The 23,404-nt window shown below is 40.8% G+C and overlaps 1 protein-coding gene across 2 annotated transcripts in view; it reads left to right on the plus strand.

Annotated features, from left to right (window-relative positions):
- The window catches only part of eml3 (EMAP like 3), a 79,003-nt gene that overhangs the window by 46,277 nt on the left and 9,322 nt on the right, over window positions 1–23,404 (plus strand). For both annotated transcript variants that reach the window (XM_012850592.3, XM_021309543.2), the window contains 9 exons: window positions 662–731; window positions 1,749–1,865; window positions 2,150–2,245; window positions 13,680–13,814; window positions 17,054–17,192; window positions 17,441–17,592; window positions 17,716–17,841; window positions 20,699–20,830; window positions 22,320–22,387. In XM_012850592.3, the coding sequence (XP_012706046.2) occupies window positions 662–731; window positions 1,749–1,865; window positions 2,150–2,245; window positions 13,680–13,814; window positions 17,054–17,192; window positions 17,441–17,592; window positions 17,716–17,841; window positions 20,699–20,830; window positions 22,320–22,387 (1,035 nt within the window). The remainder of the gene's footprint in view (window positions 1–661; window positions 732–1,748; window positions 1,866–2,149; window positions 2,246–13,679; window positions 13,815–17,053; window positions 17,193–17,440; window positions 17,593–17,715; window positions 17,842–20,698; window positions 20,831–22,319; window positions 22,388–23,404) is intronic.

Below are 23,404 nucleotides of genomic sequence, written 5' to 3' on the forward strand. Positions count from 1 at the left end.
TTTGGCTTGGCCTGTCATGTTTGTGTGATGTAATAATAAAGCCATTCAGGGTGGGGGTCTTACACTCAGCTGTAAATGACTTTTGGATAATGAATCTCTTTTAGCAGTTTGATGAAATGCATCTTTAGTCACACAACATTAATGCTGTGAAGTGTTTTGTAAAGAACAGTCTGCAGCCCAAAGGGTGTCAAAATACCTTCTGACAGACATTAGAAACTAATTGGGGGTTTCAAAGAACTTTAAAGGCTTTGGCATCTTCTTGCCCACTGAAATAGCAAATTTCTGGCCTGACTGGATTGAAGCCTCTGACTAAGAGGTGTGTTGGTGAAGACTTTTGTTTTTGTTCCCAATGTCAGCCAGAGTTATTTAAGAATTTAAGGATTCTCATCACAGAATCCCATGGGGGGATTACGCCTAAGGGCAATCTAGAGAGACCAATTAACCTAACAGGTTTTTGGATTGTGGGAGGAAACCAGAGTTCTTAAAAGTATGAGACTTAAAAACAACGCTACTATTTCCTTCACAAAGAGCATGTTTGAGTTTTCACAGCGGTGAACAGGGTCTAGACATGTTTCAATGGGACAGTACATTTGTGCCGTTTTTATTTTCCATATTCCTTAATGCATTTTTTAACTAGATGAAAATGTTTGTTTTTCTGCAGTCTTGCTCTTCATCCGGACAAGGTTCGAGTGGCATCTGGTCAGACGGCCGGTGTGGATAAAGATGGAAAGGTGTGATCTGAAAGGGGGCAGGAGCACGCAGAAATCTCTTCTTAACAAAATGACTTCAGGAAACAGGCTTCTTATTTGGTCCAGGCTCACCAAATAGACCGGTTATTCGTGTATGCCATTCATACACAATTTACACTACCCCTCAGAACGTTCTCTTGGTCTCTCCCCAAAGAAAATGCAGACAGGGGTTTATATAGCGGATTCTAGACATCTCAATAAATCATTCTAGACACCATATAACATTCTTGACAAACACCCTCTTAGTCCAACAGGTGTTTACAGATATGCTACCAAGAAATCATAACAGTTATTGTTATGGTGGAGTGGCCTTAAAGGAAGCACAGAGCCGTCCTGACATGATATGGGAGCGTTCCAAATCACTATTAAGTAAAAGCTCTATGTGCTGTTTATACAGACATTCATTTAATTCATTACATATTTAAAGTATAATAATTTCTCCTTCACAAAGGTAACTACTGCAGTTGCAGCCGTTACGCATATATTGCTCTCTTAATATTTCCTTGAATGAAGCAAACATTAAGCTTCTATGAGCAGAATATTAAGTTAGGTCAATGACAACATGCCATTTTATTAGTCAGTGGATTTTCAAATCATAGATGCAGGCTTCAACCAACTGGAATTACACAGCTATGTGTGAATTTCATCCCAGCAGTATGTAATGAGGCCTAGTTACTGCATACGCCAAGATGCACCGCTGTCTAGGAACCCTTCTAAGGCACGTCTGCTCAGGCAGTCACTGACCAGTAGCAAGCCTGTCATGTCTCAGGCTGCAGTCAAGCTTGCTGGCTCTCTGATGACAATGTGCTTGGTGTTGTTACCGTAAACAAGATCATTTTACATTTAGAGTTTATCACATATACATTATTTAAATTTCATTGGGTGATTTGTTGTCATTAAATCCATTCAAATTTAAATAAATTTATGCTTTAAGTAAAATAAATGTAACATGTTTCTGCTATTAAATGTAAATGATGTATGTTTTATGTTTTGCTTTAGCCAATGCAGGCATGTGTTCATATATGGGACTCCACTACCCTGGTCACCCTGCAGCAAATAGGCCTTGGAAACTTCCAGAGGGGAGTGGGAATGGGATCTCTGGCATTCTCTATTGGTGTGAGTTGTCTTTGCATACGTTGTAACTGTGAAATGCTATTCAATGGTTGCCAGCCTTTTTCACCCCACAGACTGCGTTAATGTCAGACAATAGTTTTATGGGCTGACTTTTAAAGTGGATAAATATGACAAAATAAAATGAGAAATATCCATCCATTTGAAACACAAACAAACCAATATTCATAAGTGCCAAAACTTGAGTGAATTCAAAGAAGGAATTTTGAGGATGTTTGTGCTCTTAAAACTTTTTATGTCTTTTCTTGTTTTTGATACAATACCTTTAGGACTCTGGAGCATTCCTTTCTGTGATTGATGACTCTAATGAACACATACTGTCAGTGTGGGACTGCACCAAGGGAACCAAGTATGCAGAGATCAAGGTAAACAAAGGATATGTGAAGAAGAGGTTCATTTTCCAGCCACCCAGGCTTTGATATCTTGGAGGCACTGCAACAACTTATCTAAGCAGTTCGCTCTTTCTTAAGGGATATGTGAATCAACAAATTATTTGCTAAAAACAAAAAACAAAAAAACAATTTATGATCTACTACATTAACCCTAGCAATATTCTTCCCTGGGCTGCCACCTTATCGTGGTGGAGTGGTTTGAGTGTCCCAATGATCCTAGGAGCTATGCTGTCAGGGGCTTTATGCCCCTAGTAGGGTCACCCAAGGCAGACAGGTCCTAGGTGAGGGACCAGAGAAAGAGCAGCCGAAACCCCCTTATGATGAGTCAATTAATGGACAAAATGTTCCCTCGCCTGGATGCGGGTAACCGGGGGCCCCACGCTGGAGCCAGGCCTGGAGGTGGGGCACGCTGGAGAGCGCCTGGTGGCCAGGCTTTTACCCATGGAGCCCGGCTGGGCACAGCCCGAAGAGGAGACATGGGTCCCCCTTCTAATGGACTCACCACCTGTAGGAGGGCCCAAAGGCGTCTGGTGCGTTGTGTAATGGGTGGCAGTTGAGGGCAGGGACCTTGGCGTTCCGATCCTCGGCTGCAGAAAGTGGGTCTTGGGACGTGGAATGTCACCTCTCTGGTGGGGAAGGAGCCTGAGATAGTGCACAAGGTTGAGAAGTTCCGGCTAGAGATAGTCGGACTTACGTTGACGCTTGGCTCTGGCTCTGGAACCAGTCTCCTTGAGAGGGGCTGGACATTCTTCCACTCTGGAGTTGCCCCTGGTGAGAAGCGCCGAGCTGGAGTGGGCATACTTGTTGCCCCCCATCTCGGTGCCTGTACGTTGGGGTTCACCCCGGTGAACGAGAGCGTAGCCTCCTTCTGCGTACGTGTGGGGGGACGGGTTCTGACTGTTGTTTGTGCGTATGCGCCAAACAGCAGTTCAGATTACCCACACATTTTGGAGTCCTTAAAGGGGGTACTGGAGAGTGCCCCTCCTGGGGCCATAACCTGGTGGTGAGCTGGTTATGATGGTCGGGGAGGAAGCCGGTCAGACCTGGCAGGCACAATCACTGAAAAGCAGTGTCCTCACATCAAAACGCCACTCGACTTCACTCATGGGAATCCATGGCCCCTGTCTACCCTGCACACCTCTACTTATCCTGCCTGAACTGCCCTCCACCATACCACTTTCAGTTTTCAACAGACCCGGTAAAGTGCTTGCTTTAAGCACCCTCTTTGTTTTGCGCCCTTCTGCTATTAAGCAGTGTGGAATTAACTCTGAAGAAATATTGTGAGAAACGGTAGCATAAAACGTAGATTGGGCTTCGACATCACTATTTCTCCCCTTCTCTCTCTCTCTCTGTATGTATGTATGTATGTATGTATGTGTGTGTGTGTGTGTGTGTGTGTGTGTGTGTGTGTGTGTGTGTGTGTGTGTGTGTGTGTGTGTGTGTGTGTGTGTGTGTGTGTGGGAGAGAGAGAGAGAGAGACAGAGAGAAGGAGTCATGTTGAAGTTGTGCTGCACTGACTCGGCAGAGTGTTATTTTGGTTAGATCCACAACGGCAGAGGAGCACAGCTCCAGGATGTGGGAGCGATAGCCTCTGGAACAAGGAGCAAAGTGGGCTACACAAGCAGCGGCTGCCGAGAGAGAAGCTGTCCTGCTGCACACTGCCGGCGTGGTGGCAGGGCTTCGTTCATGCTGCCTCTCTCAGGCCTCCTGACTCCTGCAAAGCGGGCTCCCCTCACAGCGGCTGCTAAGAGGCGGGTGTCAGGGCTTCTTCCACGGCGCCTCTTAAGCCTCCTCTGTCCCACAGAAGGCAGCTCTGCTCTCTGCCAAACACATAACACTGATTAGATCAGTGGCCGTGAAGAACAACTTTTTGAACCACACAGTGTTTATAGACAAAAACTTCCCAGCTTTCATTGTAGTGAATCCAGTGTGTCCTTCTCCATAGTACTGAGTCTACAAATCACAGTTGATTTTTTTCCATGCTCCACTGTCGGCTGGCTGGCCACACCCATGGCCAATCATTGACCAGCAGTCAGCTCACATAAGAGCTCTGCTCTACTCGATAACCATTGCACCATCTCTTGAGATGGAGCGAGAAATCCAGCCTGGTAAGGGAAAAAAGCCTGCCGAAAAAGCCTCAAAGTGTGCAGTGTGGAGTAGAGTACGGCCCAGTGGAGTCCATGGAAAAGACCTATTAGTTTGACTCTGGTCTTAAGTAGGGCCGAAGAAACCCAGGCTGGGCCTGAAAAAAACTGTTGCTGAAATGCTCGCAAAGGGGGCGGAGTGGAGCAGAGCGAGCCAAACCGAGGTGGTGGAAATGGGGCTTAATGTAGTATGTTGGTGGACGATGTAATAAATCGTGTGTCCCCACTACCGAACATTTTCACTCATCCACCTGTAGCTTTGGCATGCTTCAGCTAGGATTAGACAATTCCAGTGAAAAGTAAAAAGAGGAATTGCTGGAAGTCCATGACTTGTTAATCAATTAAATTGTCAAGTGTAATAAAAAACAGAGAAAACTACTGGAAGAATAGGACCTTAAAAGAATATAAAGATATCTATGTAGCACCTGGACAGACTGCATTTACCTTTTCTTCACTCCTAGAGACTCCAAGTACACAACAAAATGTATTGCATGTAATGCATGTAAATGTTAAGGGCTAAAAAAGTGGATTTTGCATGATTTGTCCCCTTTAAAGATGAATAATAGATAAATACTGTCAAACAGCATCCATTACAAAAGTCACAGTAAAAAAAAAAAACTCTAGTAGACAACATTAACTTAGGAAGAATATTAATCTTAACTAAGTATTTATGTGTATTTTTTTCTCCCCACATCTTTTTTGTCACCTCAGATTTCACAATCTCATTTCACATTTGTTAAGCCAAATAGCCTCAAGCATTTAAGAGACACTAGCAGAAATTCAAAACAAAGCCTACACTAGCACTCTCCCTAAATTGTGCTTCCACACTCAGTAAAGATGTGGGCTCAGGTCAAGAAAAACGTCCATCTTTTCAGTGTGATAGTTTGCAGCCTGCCTAATCATTTAGTCCTAAACACCACCATGGTATGTTTCTTGTTTGGCAAGAGTTATGAACTTGCCTTTTAACATGATAATGTAATATTTCGCCAGTTGCACAGAGTCTCAAGGCAGCAGATGCTCACACTGGACACAAATGACATTGGTAAAAATACTAAAGGTCACAGAATGATGGAAGCACAGATGAGAAAGAGAGTAAAGAAGAGAGAAAGTATATATGACACTGATATCACTCCTTCCTACCAAATGTGTAAACAGATGTTGCAAGATGATGCAGTATGATGTATGAAGGAATTGGGATTGTTTTCATTAGCATTCACAAAAAGTATGCTTTTTGTGTGCTTGTTTCTTTATTTAGTTAGAAATATGCCAAAAGGTGGGCGCGCTCGTGGCGCAGCGGGAAGTGTGACCCATATACAGAGGCCTTAGTCCTCAACGTGGTCGACCAGGGTTCTGATCCGACCCACAGTCCTTTGCCGCATGTCTCACCCACCTTCCTGTCAGCCTACTTTCATAAAAAGCGAGCCACTAGAGCTGCAAAAATTAATTAAGCATCAATTAGGAAAAGAGAATGGACAAGTTGACTTTGAGATGTATTAGCAAGAGTAGCTAATTTAACTTTCTGACTATATTTATCCCATAGATTGATTTACTTTTGCTTTAATCAGTTTCAGACTAATAAACAACAAATGACAGCAATCATTTTCAGACTATTCCCTTTACATTTATCCTTATAAAAGAACAGAGTTTAGGAGTCTGCTGTAAATACCACCACTGCTTGGGTAGGCCCTATGCTGTTTGTTTACAGAGTCCTAAAAACACAAAACTCCACAGAAAAGGATTCTACGTGCTAAACTCATATAATCACATAACATCATCCCACACAAGAACCAAAATGACGACAAATACAATAGACCAGTCAGCTCAATATTCCTGGTGCTGTACTGTTTAACCGGGACGAAATCGTATTGTTTGGCCAAAAATACACAAACTTTGAAAACAGGTACATAGTGATGAGATAAAGACTTTAATTCATATGTTTTAGGGATGCTGTGCTTTTTGTTGCATTATGAGTAATATCACTGAAAAATTACATTTTCCCTTTATTGTTTCTCTGTGGTACAGTGACTAAGGAGGATTACCACATTATCTTTGTAAAATGTTCCTTGGTTCTGCTCTGCCCAGAGATGCAACACTGGTTCTTTAATCTCTTTCATACCCATTAGCTTTCAGGTATCTATCCTTATCTCAATATTCAAGATATTATTGTCCCATTCACAATCACAGATTGTACTCTTAGGTTTTACTTTGCTATTTCTCTGAGCAACGCATGGTCTAACCATGTTGAGAATCTGTTGGGAAGTTCAGTCCTGGAAAGATTCACAACTGTCCTCAATGTATTCCCCTTGTTATTGATTTTTCTCCCTGCAGATGAACATTATTCAAATAGTTAGTAAATACCTCTTATTCTACATTGATGGGGTGCAACACTTTTCTAAGCTGCTTGGTGATGTCTTTATATTTCAGTATCATGTTAACAGTTCAGTTCCGTTTAGTTAAATAGCACCAATTCACAATTCCAGGCACTTCTCAAAAACAAAAGTTCAGTTTTCTAATTCAGAGAGAACAAGTGACATTTTTCAGCTGAAGTTAAAGCACTAAAATGAATAAGGCGGAACCCTAAAGTGCACTGACAAGTTTAGAATTAAGTAAAATATGTTGATGTTTTATAAATGATCAGGGTCTCTAGAGAAATGAGAGTAATAGCATGTGTGCAGCCTGCTGAAGGACAGGGGGTCCCTGCTCTGTTTAAATGGGCTTTCCCCCCCTAAACTACTCAACTTTCTCGGGAGTAATGTTCTGCATAGCTGTCATGGCAACTCTATAAATATTTAGCAAAGTCTATTTAGTGTGAATATGTTGATAACCGTGGATGTTAAAGGTTGTGCAGGATCTTAAGGTTCTCCTTGCCTTTCACTGCATGTGGGATGGCAGCCAAACACTGGACAGTCAGAGTCAGAACACACAGGCCTGTTTCACAGAAACAAAATAATTACACCCCCTCTCATTTTTTCACCAGTGGAATACTCCACATACTAGTGTGCATGAATGAGGCTTTTTGTGTTGCACTTCCCTGCTAGATTTACTGGCCTTTACTTTAAAAACTGAACAGAGAAATTGTATTCCTGATGGGGTTTTATTTTTTGTGACCTACTGCACCACAAGTAAGTAGTTGCGCCTTCACGTTTTTGTTCTTCACAGAAAAGATTTTTAAAAATCCCACAAAGAAACTCTTAGTAAGTCCTATAGGCTCCTCCCTTATTCAGGGGTCACCACAACAAGTCATCACAACCTGCACAAACTCTTGGCAGAGTTTTTACACCAGATGCCATTGCTGACATTTGAACCCAAGTCAGATTAATCAAATAGGTGGGCTTACCCCTCTACACCACCACAGAGGGACTACAAAAAGAAAATCTCAGCAGACATTCCATTTTTGAATTTAAGGTAAAAAAAAATCTATATCCAAACCAACCTGATCTTCTGTAAAAAAAAACAAAAAACAATTGTTCCTTCTAGGGATCGCTTTTGCCACACTTTGTAGCAACAGCTTCCATCAACCATTTGTGTTAAATGGTAAGGACTCATTCAGATCACTGGAAAGGAATTTAAGCCCAGTTCTTTGCAGAATTGTTTAATTTGACCCATCTTGGAGGGTTTTCATGCATAAACAACCTGATAAAGGTCATACCATCAGCATCTTGATCTCTAAAACTGTTGCATATTTCATTCCAAGGTAAACGTGCTCCAGCTTAAGGTCGTGGCTATAGATTCCCCTTTAGGATTTTGTGGTGTCAAGCAGAATTCAATCCATCAATTATGGAAAGTGTCATAATCCAGTATTTTAAAGACTAAAATGCAGAGCAGAGTTCAGTGAGTGATCTTTACTGAAAATAGTTTGAACTTACACTATGGGTCTAGAAGGAGACTAGGGAATACATAGAAAGAAGGTGAACCATGGAGCAAAGAACAAAGAACCATGAGAACATGAAACCAAAACTGCTTAAATACTGGGAGGGAAGGGAGAATGAAAGCATGAGGAACAGTAGGAGTTAATCAGGGGATAATAAAAGCACAGGTGGAAGTTGTGAAGGCTGAACAGAGGGAGGGCGAGAGCAATGATATCACAGAGACAGGGAGAAAACAGAATACAAAGAACACCATTAATAAACGGACTCAACAGCAAAATGAACTCACCAGTCTTCAGTTCAAATGACAGAACTGAAGACTGGCAGAAACTAACAGAATCAACAATAAACAAACTAAATCCATTATGAACAGAATACTAAATTATGACAAGAAGCAAGAAAGAAGGAACAGAATCTACAGACTAAATAAACACTAAAGAGTTGAAAAATAACAATAATTCAAACACCTGGGGTTAAATATTTTTGTCACTCATTTCGGAAAGAGAAAGTTGTGTTATTTTAGATTTTTTACACTCTGAATGAAATATTTCAGGCCTAGAGCCACAATGGACAGTCGTCTGCATTGTCCATGGATTTGCAGCAATCCCTCATACTGAGCATACATGAAGCGACAGTGGAGAGGAAAACTCCCCTTTAACAGGGAGGAGAACCTCCAGCAGAACCAGGCTCAGTTTGAACACTGGGAGTTAGAGAAGACAGAGCAGAAACACAAAAGCACAGAAGCTCACACATTGATCCAGGAATCCTTTCTATGTTATACTGTAATAGTGGATTATTTGCCTCCCCTGGATGATGTCACAGCTAACAGAACGCCGGACCAGGTGTACCTACTATGAAGAGGAAAATGACAGAGAACAAAAAGTTAAAATAACAACAAGCAATGCAAATTGGAGAACAGTAGGTGAACTCAACAGGATGAAAAAATAGGCCCTGATGTCCTCCAGTAGCCTAAGCCTATAGCAGCATAACTATAGAGGTAGCTCAGGGTAACCTAAGCCACTCTAACTATAAGCTTTGTCAAAAAGGAAAGTTTTAAGATTAGTCTTAAAAGTAGACAGGGTGTCTGCCTCACAGACCAAAACTGGGAGTTGGTTCCACAGGAGAGGAGCCTGATAGCTAAAGGATCTGCCTCCCATTCTACTTTTAGAGACTCTAGGAACCACCAGCAGACCTGCAGTCTGAGAGCGAAGTGCTCTGTTAGGAACATACGGGGTAATCAGAGCTCTGATATATGATGGAGCTTGATTATTAAGGGCTTTATACGTTAGAAGAAGAATTTTAAATTCTATTCTTGATTTAACAGGAAGCCAATGAAGGGAAGCTAAAATAGGAGAAATATGATCCCTCTTGTTAATTTTCATCAGAACTCTTGCTGCAGCATTTTGGATCAGCTGAAGACTTTGAACTCCATTTTGTGGACTTCCTGATAGTAAAGAATTACAATAGTCCAGCCTTGAAGTAACAAATGCATGGACTAGTTTTTCAGCATCACTACTGAACAAAATATTTCTAATTTTAGCATTATTCCGGAGGTAAAAAAAAAGGAAACTCTGGAAACCTGTTCAACATAGGATTTAAATCACATGTCTTGGTCAAAAATAACACCAAGATTTTTTACTTTATTACTAGAGGGCAATTTAATGCCATCCAGATTAAGTGATTGATTAAGAAGCTTATTTTTTGAAGACTCTGGTTCAAAGATGACAACTTCTGTCTTGTGAGAATTTAAAAACAGGAAATTTAAAGTCATCCAGTTTTTTTGTTGTTGTTGTTGTTGTTTTTTGAGGGATTTTTTTTCGTGTTCTTGTCTGGCAATGTAGCAATAAGAATGGCTGTCTTAATGCTAAAAGAGCCCAACACATTTTACTTTCACAAGTGGAGTCTTACCGCTTTCGCCACAGTGCTCCACTAGATTTATACATGCAAGAAGCTTTATTATAATTCATGCAGGGAATATTTCATGTTAAATGGACACTGAAACCAGAAGGTAGAAGAGAAAAAAAGGAGAAAAGGTGAAAGAGAAAGAGGAGAGAAACATTCTCAGTCTGCTTCTTCACCTGCAAAGAGCGATGAAAAAAGAACAGAACAACCAGTCCTGTGTTATAGGTTGATAAAGTATCAACCTACGTATAACACAGGACTTCACGATATCCTCAACTCCCTCGGTCCACTAAAACCAGATATGTCTCTTTCTCCCTCTCTGCTCCCTGGTTCACACCCAAACTTTGGCTTATGAAAGCCAAAAGGTGGCAGCTTGAGCGACTTTACCGTAAAACTGGGCTCACTATCCACAAAGAGACGTACAGAAACCCTTTTCTGCATTACCAGGACTATATTGCTAAATCCAAATCAAACTCTTACTCCAGCATAATCTGTTCTAATATAGGTAAAACAAATTCATTGTTTTCATTGTTCAACAAAATCACTAGATCCCCAGTTTCTATATAACCCCATTTGTATTCAACTGCCTTTTGTAATTCTCTTATGTCTTTCTTCAACAATAAAATCCAGACAATCCATCAGGATCTTGGTTTATACTACTCCACTGTCACTTCTGACCTTCACTCACCCACTCACCCATTTTCCTCCTTCGAGCTCCCCACCCTCTTAGAGATCTTTGACCTCATCCAGAAGTCCAAGCCCACCACATGTCAGCTGGACCCCTCCCAACAGTTCTGGTTAAATCCTGCCTCTCCTCTCCTCTCTGCCCCCCCCCCCCCCCCCCCTCCTCATTTCTGCCATCATCCACTTCAGTCTCACGACTGGTACTGTTCCTACATCATTCAAAATCGCTGCAATAACCCCAATCCTGAAAACCTGGTGCTGATCCTACCAACACTCCACAACACAGAAACTGCACTCATAAAATCACCAATGACCTCCTCATGGCAGCTGATTCTGGTCCACTCACTATCCTCATCCTCCTTGACCTGACCATGGCCTTTGATACCATTCGCCATCCCACCTTCCTCCATAGATTGTTTTCCATCGGCATCACCCACACTCCACTTAAGTGGTTCAGATCCTACCTCTCAGGCCGCACTCAGTTCATTCAACTCAAATCCTTCTCATCCCAGCCTTCTCTCGACTCTTCTGGTGTGCCCCAGGGTTCTGTCCTGGGGTCTCTCCTTTTCATAATTTACCATGTTGCTCTTAGCAATATCTTCTGTAAGTACAATATCAGTTTCCACTGTTATGCGGATTACCCTCTAGCTCTCCAGTAAACCCACCTCCACTCTCCCACCCTCATCCCTTGCTGACTGTCCAACAGACATAAAATCCTGGTTCTCTTCCAATTTTCTCAAACTAAACAGTGAAAAAAACTGAGGTTCTCCTCATTTGTTCTAAATCAACACTATCCAAAACCGTCAATTTCTCAATAACCATTGACAACGTCATTGTCTCCCCCTCTCTGCAGGTTAGGAGTTTGGGTGTCATGTTCGCCAATACTCTATATTTTCATTCTCATATTAATAACATTACATGATCTGCATATTTTCACCTACGCAACATCAACCGCCTCGTCTCTCACCCCAATACCACTTCTTTTTTTGTTACTAGCTTCGTCACTTCTCGCCTAGGCTACCGCAATTCTCTTCTCTCCTGTGTCACTCACAAGTTCCTACATAAACTCCAGCTAGTCCAGAATTCAGCAGCCCACGTCATCACAATGACCCCTCCATCCACCACACCCCCCTGTTTTGGAACTGCCTACCTCTGGAACTCAGAAACACTACTTCAATCAGACACTTCAAACCCAAACTCAAAACCTACCTGCAAAACTGCATTTAATTGGCAGTGTGTAATTTTAATCAGATTTTTCATTTTTTGCTTTTGTTATTATTGTTTTGTTGAGTTATTTTTAACCAATTTATGGTGACCTTGAGTGTCCAGAAAGACGCCCATAACTAAAATGTATTATTACTATTATTTTTCGTTATTGAATGATAAAAGAATTAGCTGCATGTAAAGCTTATGTATAGCTTGTGTAATCCCAAATATTTTATAGAATAACAACACAAGTAACTAATAGAAACAACAAGTAGGGATGGCTTTAAATTAGAAAACAGGTTCTAACGAGAAATAAACAATCCTTTCTTTATAGTTAAACTACGTTGTGTAGGTATTTATTTGCTAACCTTTTCAGCTTTCATCAACAACACAATGCCCTGCAAAACTATTCAGGCCTTTAAAGGTTTTCACATTTTTGAGGTAAGAACCACCAGATTCACTGTATGTCATTTGGGATTTTACTTGAATAATAATGATAATGGAAATAGTACATATGTTCCGAGATGTGTGGTTGATTTGAATCCAGCCCCCAATACAATACTGTGTAGAATACTTTGTAGTCTTTTATGACTCTACCAGCTGAGATTTAATCCCACCCTCCTGCAAAATAACTCAAGCACAGTCAGCCTGGATGGAGAACATCTTTGAATATCTTGCTACAGATTCTCCATTTGATTTAGGTCTGAACTTTGAATGGGTCATTCTAAGATGTTAAAATACTTTAATGTCAGCCATTCCGTTGTACATCTGGCTGTATGCTTAGGGTTGTTGTCCTGCTGGACAGGCTCTGCTCCGGCCCAAAGACTTTTACAGCTGCCACCACCATGTTTCACAGTGGGGACAGTCTATTCAGCCTGATGACCAGTGTTGGATTTCTGCCTCTCTTCGTGTTTTACCTGATGGCCAGAGAGTTTTGATTTTGCCTCATTTGACTGGAGCCCCTGCCAAGCAGAATGTGGCCTCCGAAAGTGGTCCTTGTGGCCCAAAATCGTGCATGTTTTAGGGGTTTCCCTGCTGCCAAGCACCTGACTTGGATGAATAAAGGGTTGACAGGTTTCTTTAGCCTGAGAGGTAATCCAAGGAGGACGTAGCGTGCTGCTTCTGGGACGCGTCTAAAACATGGAGGACTCTGGGCCCTGAGGAACAGGGTTGGGGTCCAGTGCCGTTCTGGGCAAACTTAAAACGTGACTCCTTATGGCTTTCATTCAACCATGGCAGGTTTTATTTTGATCTGACCAAAGAACACGGTTTGAGTTGATATCAGGGTAAAGTTTCTTTCCCCCTAAAGTTCAGGAAACTCCATGTTTACATCATTATGCTAGGAATTGAATTGTGTCACCAGTGATTTTGGCAAAAACAATTAATCACCATTTGATTAACATCTTGAATTTCCTCCACAATATAAACGTAATCAAACTGAAATAGGATTTCTCTATATTTTCCAGTGTGGGATTAAGGGTTGTGAAATAAAGGTCAGCTGCCATGTTCCGATATGCTTGACTTTGCCATTTCATGAGGACATGACTGCTGTTCTGCCTCCGTCTTCTGTAACTGTGCTAAAACTGACTGTGCTCCTCTGTGTAGACTACCAATGAGGCTGTGTTTGCTGTGGACTTCAACCCCAGTGACAGCACCAACATCATCACCTGTGGTAAATCCCATGTCTACTTCTGGACACTCACCGCAGGACAATTCACCAAGAAACAAGGCATCTTTGGTGTAAGACAGATTTATGTTTGTCTCCTGTCACTTAATCTCAGCATTTCTGTGTATTAATGATTGGTGATGAGTGAGTGGTTAACTGTTGTTTGCAGCTTCCTCAGTTTGAGCCTGGATGAGGAAACAGATAGCCCCTTCAAAGAGAACTGAAAATTAAAAGGCAAACACTAATCATGTCCAGAACAGGATGTATGAGGCATCAGTGTTGTTTTGAACAGATTAATTTCCTTAAAGCAGCACCATCTAAGTTTTGACCCAAGTATTAGCTTAATTTGAGTTATATTAAAATATTTTTCATGCTCAGTGCAGGCTGCCCTTTTCCAAAAACACCTATGTAACTTGAGAAATGTGGATCTGACTCTGAATAGGTCATGTGACCTACAGCGCTGCTTTACAGCAGTCTGAGCTCCCCAAGAGCTAACCTGACATGCTTCTACTTTTCTCAAGTCAAAGTTTGTCATGGCCATGGTTATTATTACAAAATACAGTATACATTGCTCACAAACCTCCACGTCAGCTCTTTCCTACTGTTGAAGTTCCCCTCCCTCTCCCCCTGGCTGTGCTTTGTCCTCTCCCTCTTCATTTCAATGGGAGAGTATAATCTAGAGGGGTGAATGTGGCCTTGTCTTTACTAGTAACTCCATGACTTCTCAATCTGCTGGTCCAAAGTGGTCTGCTATCATTTTCCAAAACATAGGGAGACTGTTTAACTTTGCAATAGTTCAGTGTTGCCAATGGCCTTCAGGGGCGCTACACCTGAAGATTACATGTCTAGTGCCCCCTAGTGGCTAAAGGTTACACTGTCTGAACTGTAATGAGACTACACTTTTCATATTTTAGCTCTGTTAGGATCACTAAAATTATTTCTAATTGCAACGTGCCAGAATAATTGGAGAGAAATAATTTTAGAGATAAATGTCTTTTTTTACTTTTTCCAATTGCAGAAATATAGATTTATTTCCTGGTAGACCTCCAAATTATACTGTAAGCCTTGGCCCACATGTTTTCACTATTACACTTCAAGCTTCTCTTAATAATTTTATGGCAATTTTTTGTGTGTGTCCTGTATGGTAATGTAGCATTAAGAATTGTTGTCTTAATGCCAAAGAGAGCCCAACAGATTTTACTTTCACAAGTGGAGCCTTACTGCTTTCGCCATAGTGCTCCGCTTGATTTATATATGCAAAAAGCTTTATTAGATTTGATGCTGGGACTATTTTATGATCAATGGACACAAAAATGGGAAGGTAGAAGAGGAAAATAAAGGAGAGAAACAGATGAGACAAAACCCTAAAAGGGTGAAAGAGGAGAGGAAAGGAAGAGAGCAATACAGCATCCTCTGAGTATGCTTCTACATCTGCAAAGAGATATATAAAAAGAACAGCAAAACCAACTGTATTAGAGGTACAAACAACCAACACCTTGATACCATCACAGACAAATATACAGTATTATTTATTACGAAATGCATAAAGTGACAGCTAAAGATAATAAAAGGGGTTTTCTGTATAGAAGTGAATCTTTAGGTGTCTGTGAGAGTGCAGCTGTGTATGTAAGGTTTATCGATGAGAAAAATGCTCAGTCGTGGTTGTGGGGAGCCACACCCCAGAGCACTGAGGCAGACGCCAAGCCCCTTCCTCCTGACAGGACTGCTGAACCTGGGTCAGGTTTGTAGGCCTCCTTGCTAATGCACATCTTTTCAGCTCAGGCCACATATTCTATGTGGGACTAAAGATCAGGGCTTTTATTTATAAAGCTTGCGTCCCCACAAAATGTGGCCTGAAACATGCGTACGCCACTTTCCACGCAAAAGATTTATGACAAAAACCTTAACGGTAAAATGTGCGGTTCTCGCGGCAGCTCTGACCCATGCGTACGCTCATTTAGGAGACAGGGGGAAATTGCTGACGCAGATGGTAATGTAGTGAGTTGCAGCCAAACTGCATCATGATTCCTCTCAGACGTTCAGTGTCACTCCATATCAGACTTTAATCATAGATCGACTTCATCATAACCATTCAAAACCGCAAAAGGACCTTTAAATAAATAAATAATGCCCATAAGCCAACTTAAATCTTACAACATTTTATCAGGGTTTTTAACCATCACATTCCTCTCCCTGATTATCACCAGGGTGACGTGTTCCATAGATTACAGGGTTGTTGTGACATGGTGTGTGGCCATTAATTGCTGTAAACGGTCAAACACTCTCATGTGTAAAGCTGGGAAATGGATGCTTTGGCACTGTTGGAAGAAGAATTAGGAGGAAATACGGTTTCAGGGACAGAATATTTCCTGGCCAACGACGATGACTGGCCAATATACTGCTTTAGACTCCGAGCATTGCAGTTTGCTATAACCTACAGGGGAAAGTGGCTACACCCCCCTCCCAGGTGAGAGCTGAAAGGCAGCTCTCCAACTCCCCGAGTGCAGAGAAGATGCACGCACCACTCAAACCCATGCAGCACTCAGCGTCCATCGGCTTCCTGAAATGGTTTCTGCTGTGTTCATTTTTCTTTCTTTCTTTAATAATTTTATTGGGGGGAGGGAGGGGGTCTAATCATGGGGAAAACCTGTCATTCCTCCTCTCCCTCCCTTCTCTGAATGTTGATCTATGGTTGAATCTTGCCGTGTAGAGAGCAGAACCTGCGGTGGTACCAGGTATGCACACAGGTACAGCTGTGATCTATAAATGAAAATTGCGAGCTTCTTTGCGTGCGCATGGTTTTCTAAATCTGAATATTTTTTGCCGTACGGCAATTTCTTTTTCTTGCCATACGTACACTTTTAGTATGAATTCCACACAAAGCTTTATAAATGAGACCCCAGAGCTTTTTGATGGCCAATTTGAAACATTGGCTTTGTTGTTGGTGAAGCTTCTATGAAACTAATTTAGCGATATGCCTTGCATCATTGTCCATTAGGAAGACCCATATGTGGCTAAACTTCCTGGCTGATGTCTGTTTCATGATCCTATTAATTTTGTGTTGGCACTGATCGGTCTCCCAGCAAATCAACCAAACAACATGATTATGTCATATTTCACAATTGGTTCTGAGACCTCTAAGCTTCCCTATTTATTTTCCAAATGAAATTCTCTTCCTGATTAGCTGATTTGTTTTCTTTTTTTTTTCACAATGAAGAAAGCTGGAAGGACGGAAGCAGTTAAAAAATAGATTTTAATAGCCTCAACTGGATGTCAAATTGTTGCTTTTAAAAGTATTTTTCTTTGTTTACAGAAATACAAGAAGCCCAAGTTCATCCACTGCTTTGTGTTCAGCCTAACTGGAGATGTTCTGACTGGAGACTCTGAAGGCAACATACTGCCATGGGCCAAGTCGGCTGCTGACACCAAAACTCTTGGTAAAGGGGCCAAAGGTCAGTGGTGCAGTGTGTTTACATGATAACTGGAAGGTTTTGGCCAAGAAATCTTTGGACCATGAAACAGAATCTTGGTAAAGTCAGTCTGATATTAGAACCCTAAGGTTATTGTGACATTTATATTTTAAATTACGAATGTCATTATTATGTGGATATATCATGTCATATAAAGATATAGTATTAACCAAAGAAAATAATCCGTTTAGCTTTGAATTTTGTCCTGTCCTGCATTGTTTTTCTAACAGAGACCTATCAGATTGTACGACCAATCAAAGCACACGAAGGCAGCGTGTTTACCCTGTGCATGCTGGAGTCTGGTGCTCTGCTCAGTGGAGGGGGAAAGGACCGCAAGATCATCCGCTGGAGCGCTGACCTGGCTCCAGAGAGAGAGGTTGAGGTGATGTACAGCTGCGTGTGTCTGGGTTACATCTGCCGCAGAGCTGTGTGAAGTCTTCGCCACATGCCTGGAATGTTACAACTAACAACAAAGAAAAAAAACTAACTGGGGTGTTTTATCCAGATTCCAGAAAAGTTTGGGGCGGTCCGCACCGTTGCAGTGGTGAACGATGAGGAACTTTTGGTTGGTACAACCCGAAATGCAATCCTTAGAGGATCTTTCTCTAATGGGTTTGTTGCCATAGTTCAGGTATGTTCATGTTCTAAGCCTTTTCTCTTTTCTGTTGTATCTGTCAAAGCAGACGTGTTCAGGGAAAATGGTTTCCGGGGGTCTCTATAGTGAAACTGCTGACAGCTGTTTTTTACATTCTGAATGTAGAAGATCTACAGAAACATGATGTGGCTCTTTCTACCTGTGTCAGTTTCTCCACTCTTTTTCTAGTTTTTAATATCCATTCCTTTGTTTTTCTCTTAAACACACTGGACAAAATATTACCAGGGCCAAGCACTGAGACAAATGAGTGAAAAAGTAGCCAAAGTTCACATAAAAACTTTGAAGCCCTTCACTTTAAAAGACTGTGTGATAGCCTGATTGCTTGAAAGAAGAAAAACTAACTAGAGATAGATCTACAGAAAAATAATTTGTCTGTAGACAATAATGTTTTGTCTTGGAATGTTTTTTTTTGTGTTTCCACTGTTATTTTAAAGAAGTGAATATTTTAGATCCCCTTAATGAGACGAGCAGAACAAAACTCCTTCAACCTGATTCTGTGGAGCATGCAGCTTAGCACAGCTTTTACTGCAGCATCGGGAGGAAAATTTAGACTTAGCTGCACTTTTCTGACTTGGGATAGAAACCTAATAATCCTGCGCTAAATGCATAAATGCCAACAGTCTTTGCCACAGATAGTCACTAGTGACGTATTTTGTGAATGGTATGCTAGTTACATGAAATGCAGAAAAAACTAAAAACAAGAAATGCAAACCTGCATGTTTTTTTTTTTTTTTATTAAAAGCTGGAATTCTTGTTCTAGTTCATGGGCTCAATGCAGCTTTTGGAGGTCTATTTTTATATGTCTTCTTTCATAAGATCCTGGGCTATTTAATCAATGTTGCCTAGACTATCCAGGTATAATGAGGTCTTTGGAATAGTGGAAGTATTAGGGTGAAAAAAGAAGCACTGTTAATCCCTCACAAGCATAAAGCTTGCAGTTGATGTCAGTTTTATTGGATAAAAGTGTGGTGCTGCTTATTGATCACTGAATAAATTTTTAATGTTTTGCAAAAAGTGTTAAAACACCCTGAACTTTTCACATTTTGTTGAATTACCATTACAAACCTGAGTCTGTTTTACCATAATTGTATGTGACTGATCAACACAGAGTAATGCAAAACTTCAAAGAGGAAGAACAATGCTACATGGTTTTCAAAATGTTTAACAAAGAAAAAAAGCTGCAAATGTACATGAACTCTACAGCAGATGTATTGATGAAGTAACATCATTTCTTCCACACATCATACACACTTTCCTTACTAAAGCTCCACAAAGGAACAGAATACTTCAACCTGTCTTTTGTCTCTCTAAAACAATCTGTTCTCCCTATATCTAGAACAGGGAGAGACCAATCAGATCATTTTTAACTGATTGTTTTTGGGGGTTTTCTTCCACCTATTTCAACTATTTCCATAAATCTGGGAACTTTACTAGAATGTTTACATTAGAAAAGTGGTTTTAAAAAATAAGGTGAAAACGGTTTGTATCAGTGATAAAAAAGACGGACTGCTTGTTGTGTTAAAACTGTTGTTCAGGTGAAGAAGACTCCAGTTGGAGAAGGCTGGGGTTAAAAAGACCCCAAACACAAATCTGGGTCAAAAACAAGAACACATTTTTTTTGCTATTTCTTTTACTGGGAACTGCAGGTTCAACAAGAAAACAACTGAAGAACCGGCCTCTTTTTTTAGTAAAGCCTTAATGCTGCAGGGCAGATTACTTCAGAGGAAGTGAATTATATACCGTTATAAAGGCCAAACTTAATAACTCCTCCTCCCTGGTCCTCCTGTCTGCTCCCAGCCTGCCGTCCACCTGCGCTGGCTGCATCTCCTCCTTCTCTCCTTCAACAGGATCATCTTCACTGCCAGTTGTTTTAAAACCTCGCTGCAGTTTCTAGTCATTCTTAAACCTCCTAAGGAGTTTATTTTTTATTTTTTATGAGCACAGCTCTCAGATTTTTTTCCCAGACAGCCGTCAGTCATTCACAGTGGAAGTACACAGCCAAAAACTAGCTCTTCACGTTGTGATGGGTCCACCATGGATCATAAATCAGTGAGCCCACGTGGGTCGTTTTTAATTTGGGGAAATCAGCGACCACAGACCTGCATCTAAAGTCACAGACATGTGTCTAAAGTGATTGGCAGACAAAGAGCCTGACGAGCTACAAACACTGATATAGATTACATCAATGGTTTGGAAGCAACTGCATGTTTTTCAGCTCATCATGTGACATCACAACAGTAGGCCCCCTAACGCTGTAGGCCCCTGGCTTCAGCCCAGCTAAGCCCCAGCAGTAAGGCGGCTCTGATGATCATCCTCTTCAGAGAACTAGAGCTATTTTCTGACTTTTATTGTAAAATCCCAGAGATCGTGTCATTGAAATAATGAAACAATTCCCCAATAAAATGTGTTTTTTGTAAGGATTGACATTTCCCTTCCATGTTCATAACCATGAAGACAACACTGCCTTATTTACAGCCATGCAGCAACCAAAACTGGCGATATGCCAACAACATTTTCCATTTCCTTACAGACTTATCAGTGCCAGACAGTTTATTGCTGCTGTGCGTCTTGGTTATGTCTTTGATGTACAGACAGATTTACACGGATTGCTCATTGCTCTAGAATGTCTTTGTCAAAATCATAACAGAAAGAAAATGGTGTGGAAACCATTGTAGAGCACTTTATATTCAAGATGAACTCCAGTGTTGACAAAAGAACAAGACTCAGGTCCTTCCCTTGTTTAGGCTTACTTTTTTTTTTTTATTGTTTGTGTTTCTTTAACAGACTACTCACCAATCAGATATTGATACTTCTCTCTCTCCGTCTCTCTCAGGGTCATTTAGATGAGATGTGGGGTCTGGCTACTCACCCCTCTCAGGACCTCTTCCTCTCTTGCAGCCATGACAGGCAGGTGTGTCTGTGGAACACAGAGGAACACAACCTGGACTGGTGTATCACCCTTGAGGTAAAACTTATCTCATCTAACCTCAAGCTCTGTTTATTAACTAATTCTTAGCTAAAGCTTTCTTTAAAGAAAAAACATTTTACACTCACCGGCCACTTTATTAGGTACGCCTTGCTAGTACTGGCTTGGCCCCTCTTTTGCCTTCAGAACTGCCTTAATCCTTCGTGGCATAGATTCAACAAGGTACTGGAAACATTCCATGTCCATGTGAGCCGCTTAATGAAACATACGTTTAGTCAGAACTTCCACACGACAGATAATAAACTCTGGAATTACAGCATTGTTTTCAAATGAAGTTGCTAAATGCCTCAGCTCACTGACCTGGTAGCCGTTGTGACAGCGGACGGTAGCTGCAGCCATTGATGGCAGCAGCAGAAGATTCCAGCCATGGAAGGCTGATGCTAACCAACCAATAGGGAGCAGTGGTTCCCCTAGGACCGCCACTTCCATTTGCATAATGAGGCAGAAATGTGTAGAGAAATGGAAAAAGGATAGGCGTAAATATAAAGGGTGGAAGAAATAAATGGGGTAAAAATGTAGAAAGGAAGAATAAAACAGACAAAAATAATAGAACATAAACAGAAATAAATACATTTAAAAACTCAGTAAATAATAAATAAAGTTGACAATTATAATGAAAAATAAATAAATGGGGTGATTATTAAAAAGAGGAATAAATAAATAAGCTAACTGTAAGAGATATTTACATTTATGTCTCATTTCTGTATTTATTTCTAAATTTATTTTTGAATATGTCAGACTCAGTCCTCCATCATCATGACATTTATCGTGAACGTCAATGATCCTCCCTTGTTTTGAATCTGTACTAGGACAAAGTGTATATATAATAGTCTGCATTAGCAGAGCATGATTTCCTTTTTTTCCCTAACCTTCAATGCTTTATACACAGTCTATGAGCGCCCCCATATGGTCAAATAATCAGTGTCTGAATTAATTAATAGAATACTCTGATACTGTTGCCCCAGTTCCACTGACCCTACTTGGCTTGGCCCGTTCCGCTGGGCTCTTCCCCACTCAGTTTCACTCTGCGTGGTTTGTGTTTCGACCAGCCTAGAAATGCCTGGGAGTAGAAAACGCCTCCTGGGGTGGCTTTACCAGTCAAATCATTTTTAGAAGTTGGATTTTGCATATTCGCGCTTTCTTTGGTCAAAGGAGTGGGGACTCCCCGGCTGTGGGCAGCTCTGTGAGAGCAGCCTGCTGCTGCCCCCCATCTGCTCTTAGTCTGAAAGGCAGACAGCAGCTGTCTTCCTCAAAGACTAAACTTAACAACTTTCAGTGTAAAATGAGAGAAAGCCTCGTTAAATCAGCCGATCTGATACATCTCCTGTCTGCGTACTGAAAGCTGACTCCTGTCTCCTGTCTGGAGAACCTCCTAACCTTAGTGGAAGTTGTTTGTATTTACAGACTAATTGCATTTATATAACAAGGTTTGTATGGATGGATCGAATAATGTGTTTGTCTTTTACAGGAGTATGGTTTGTGTGCTGATTTCTGCCCCAGTGGATCTGTCGTGTCTGTTGGACTCAGCACAGGAAGGTAATACAATACAAATATATCATAATAATGATGTAAGAAAAATGCAAAGTGCTGGTGATTATGTTTAAAGCAGTAGAAAATATGAGCAATAACTTTTCTCCCACATTTAAAACCCATTTTAAAACATAAACACATTTTGTAAAAGGACATATTTTTATATTTGCTATAAAGCATTAACAAACAAATAGAAAAGTTAATATTATACAGAACTGCTGGTTTTTGACATGATGTGCAGTGCAAATATTTTATTTGCACTGTATTATATTTTAAGTACATTTATCAAGTTATAGCCAACACTTCTAAAGTTACATTTGGAAATGTTTCTAGGTTCTTCAGATTATTTATCCATGACTTTCTGTTTCCCTGGGATATAAATATGACTCATTACTGTTCACTGGATTGAAGAGTCCCCATGATGATGTTGTCACTACTAACATTATGAGCATGATGGTTAGGGATGCAAAAAGATATTAACCTCCATTTCTCACTGTTAGAGAATTGCAGTAAAGAGCACCATTTCTTTCCTAAACTCTTCTGGGACAGCTTAAGTCAGATTGCACTAATATTGAGATTTTTTTGCAATAATAACAAGTGTATTTTGCTTAAAACAAAGGAATGAATATGTGGAAAACTGCCTGAGGCCCATTGTTAAGTATGGTGGAAGATCTGTGATCCTGTGGGCCTGTTTCTCTTCCAAAGGCTTTGGGGGAAATATCAGGAGCAGTGGCGTCTCTGGCATGATAAATTAAGTGATCAGTTTTAAATTAAACAGATAAATTAGCATAAACCAACACACTAGAAAATCCATTTTATATAAGCTAAATGTAATTAAAATGTTATAAATAAAGTTACAAATAAAGTTCACTCATATTGTTCATTTATTGAATAGAAAAGATTTACATTAATCCAGCAGAATGTAAACGTAACATGTGCAATTCAAGTATTTTGATTGGACGATCCGAGCTTGGGGCCACAGGATTTGTGCCCCACAGCTGTCTACTGAGAGTGTGTTGGGTA

The sequence above is a fragment of the Fundulus heteroclitus genome, chromosome 14 (genome assembly GCF_011125445.2).
Source record: "Fundulus heteroclitus isolate FHET01 chromosome 14, MU-UCD_Fhet_4.1, whole genome shotgun sequence".
Classification (NCBI taxonomy): domain Eukaryota; kingdom Metazoa; phylum Chordata; class Actinopteri; order Cyprinodontiformes; family Fundulidae; genus Fundulus; species Fundulus heteroclitus.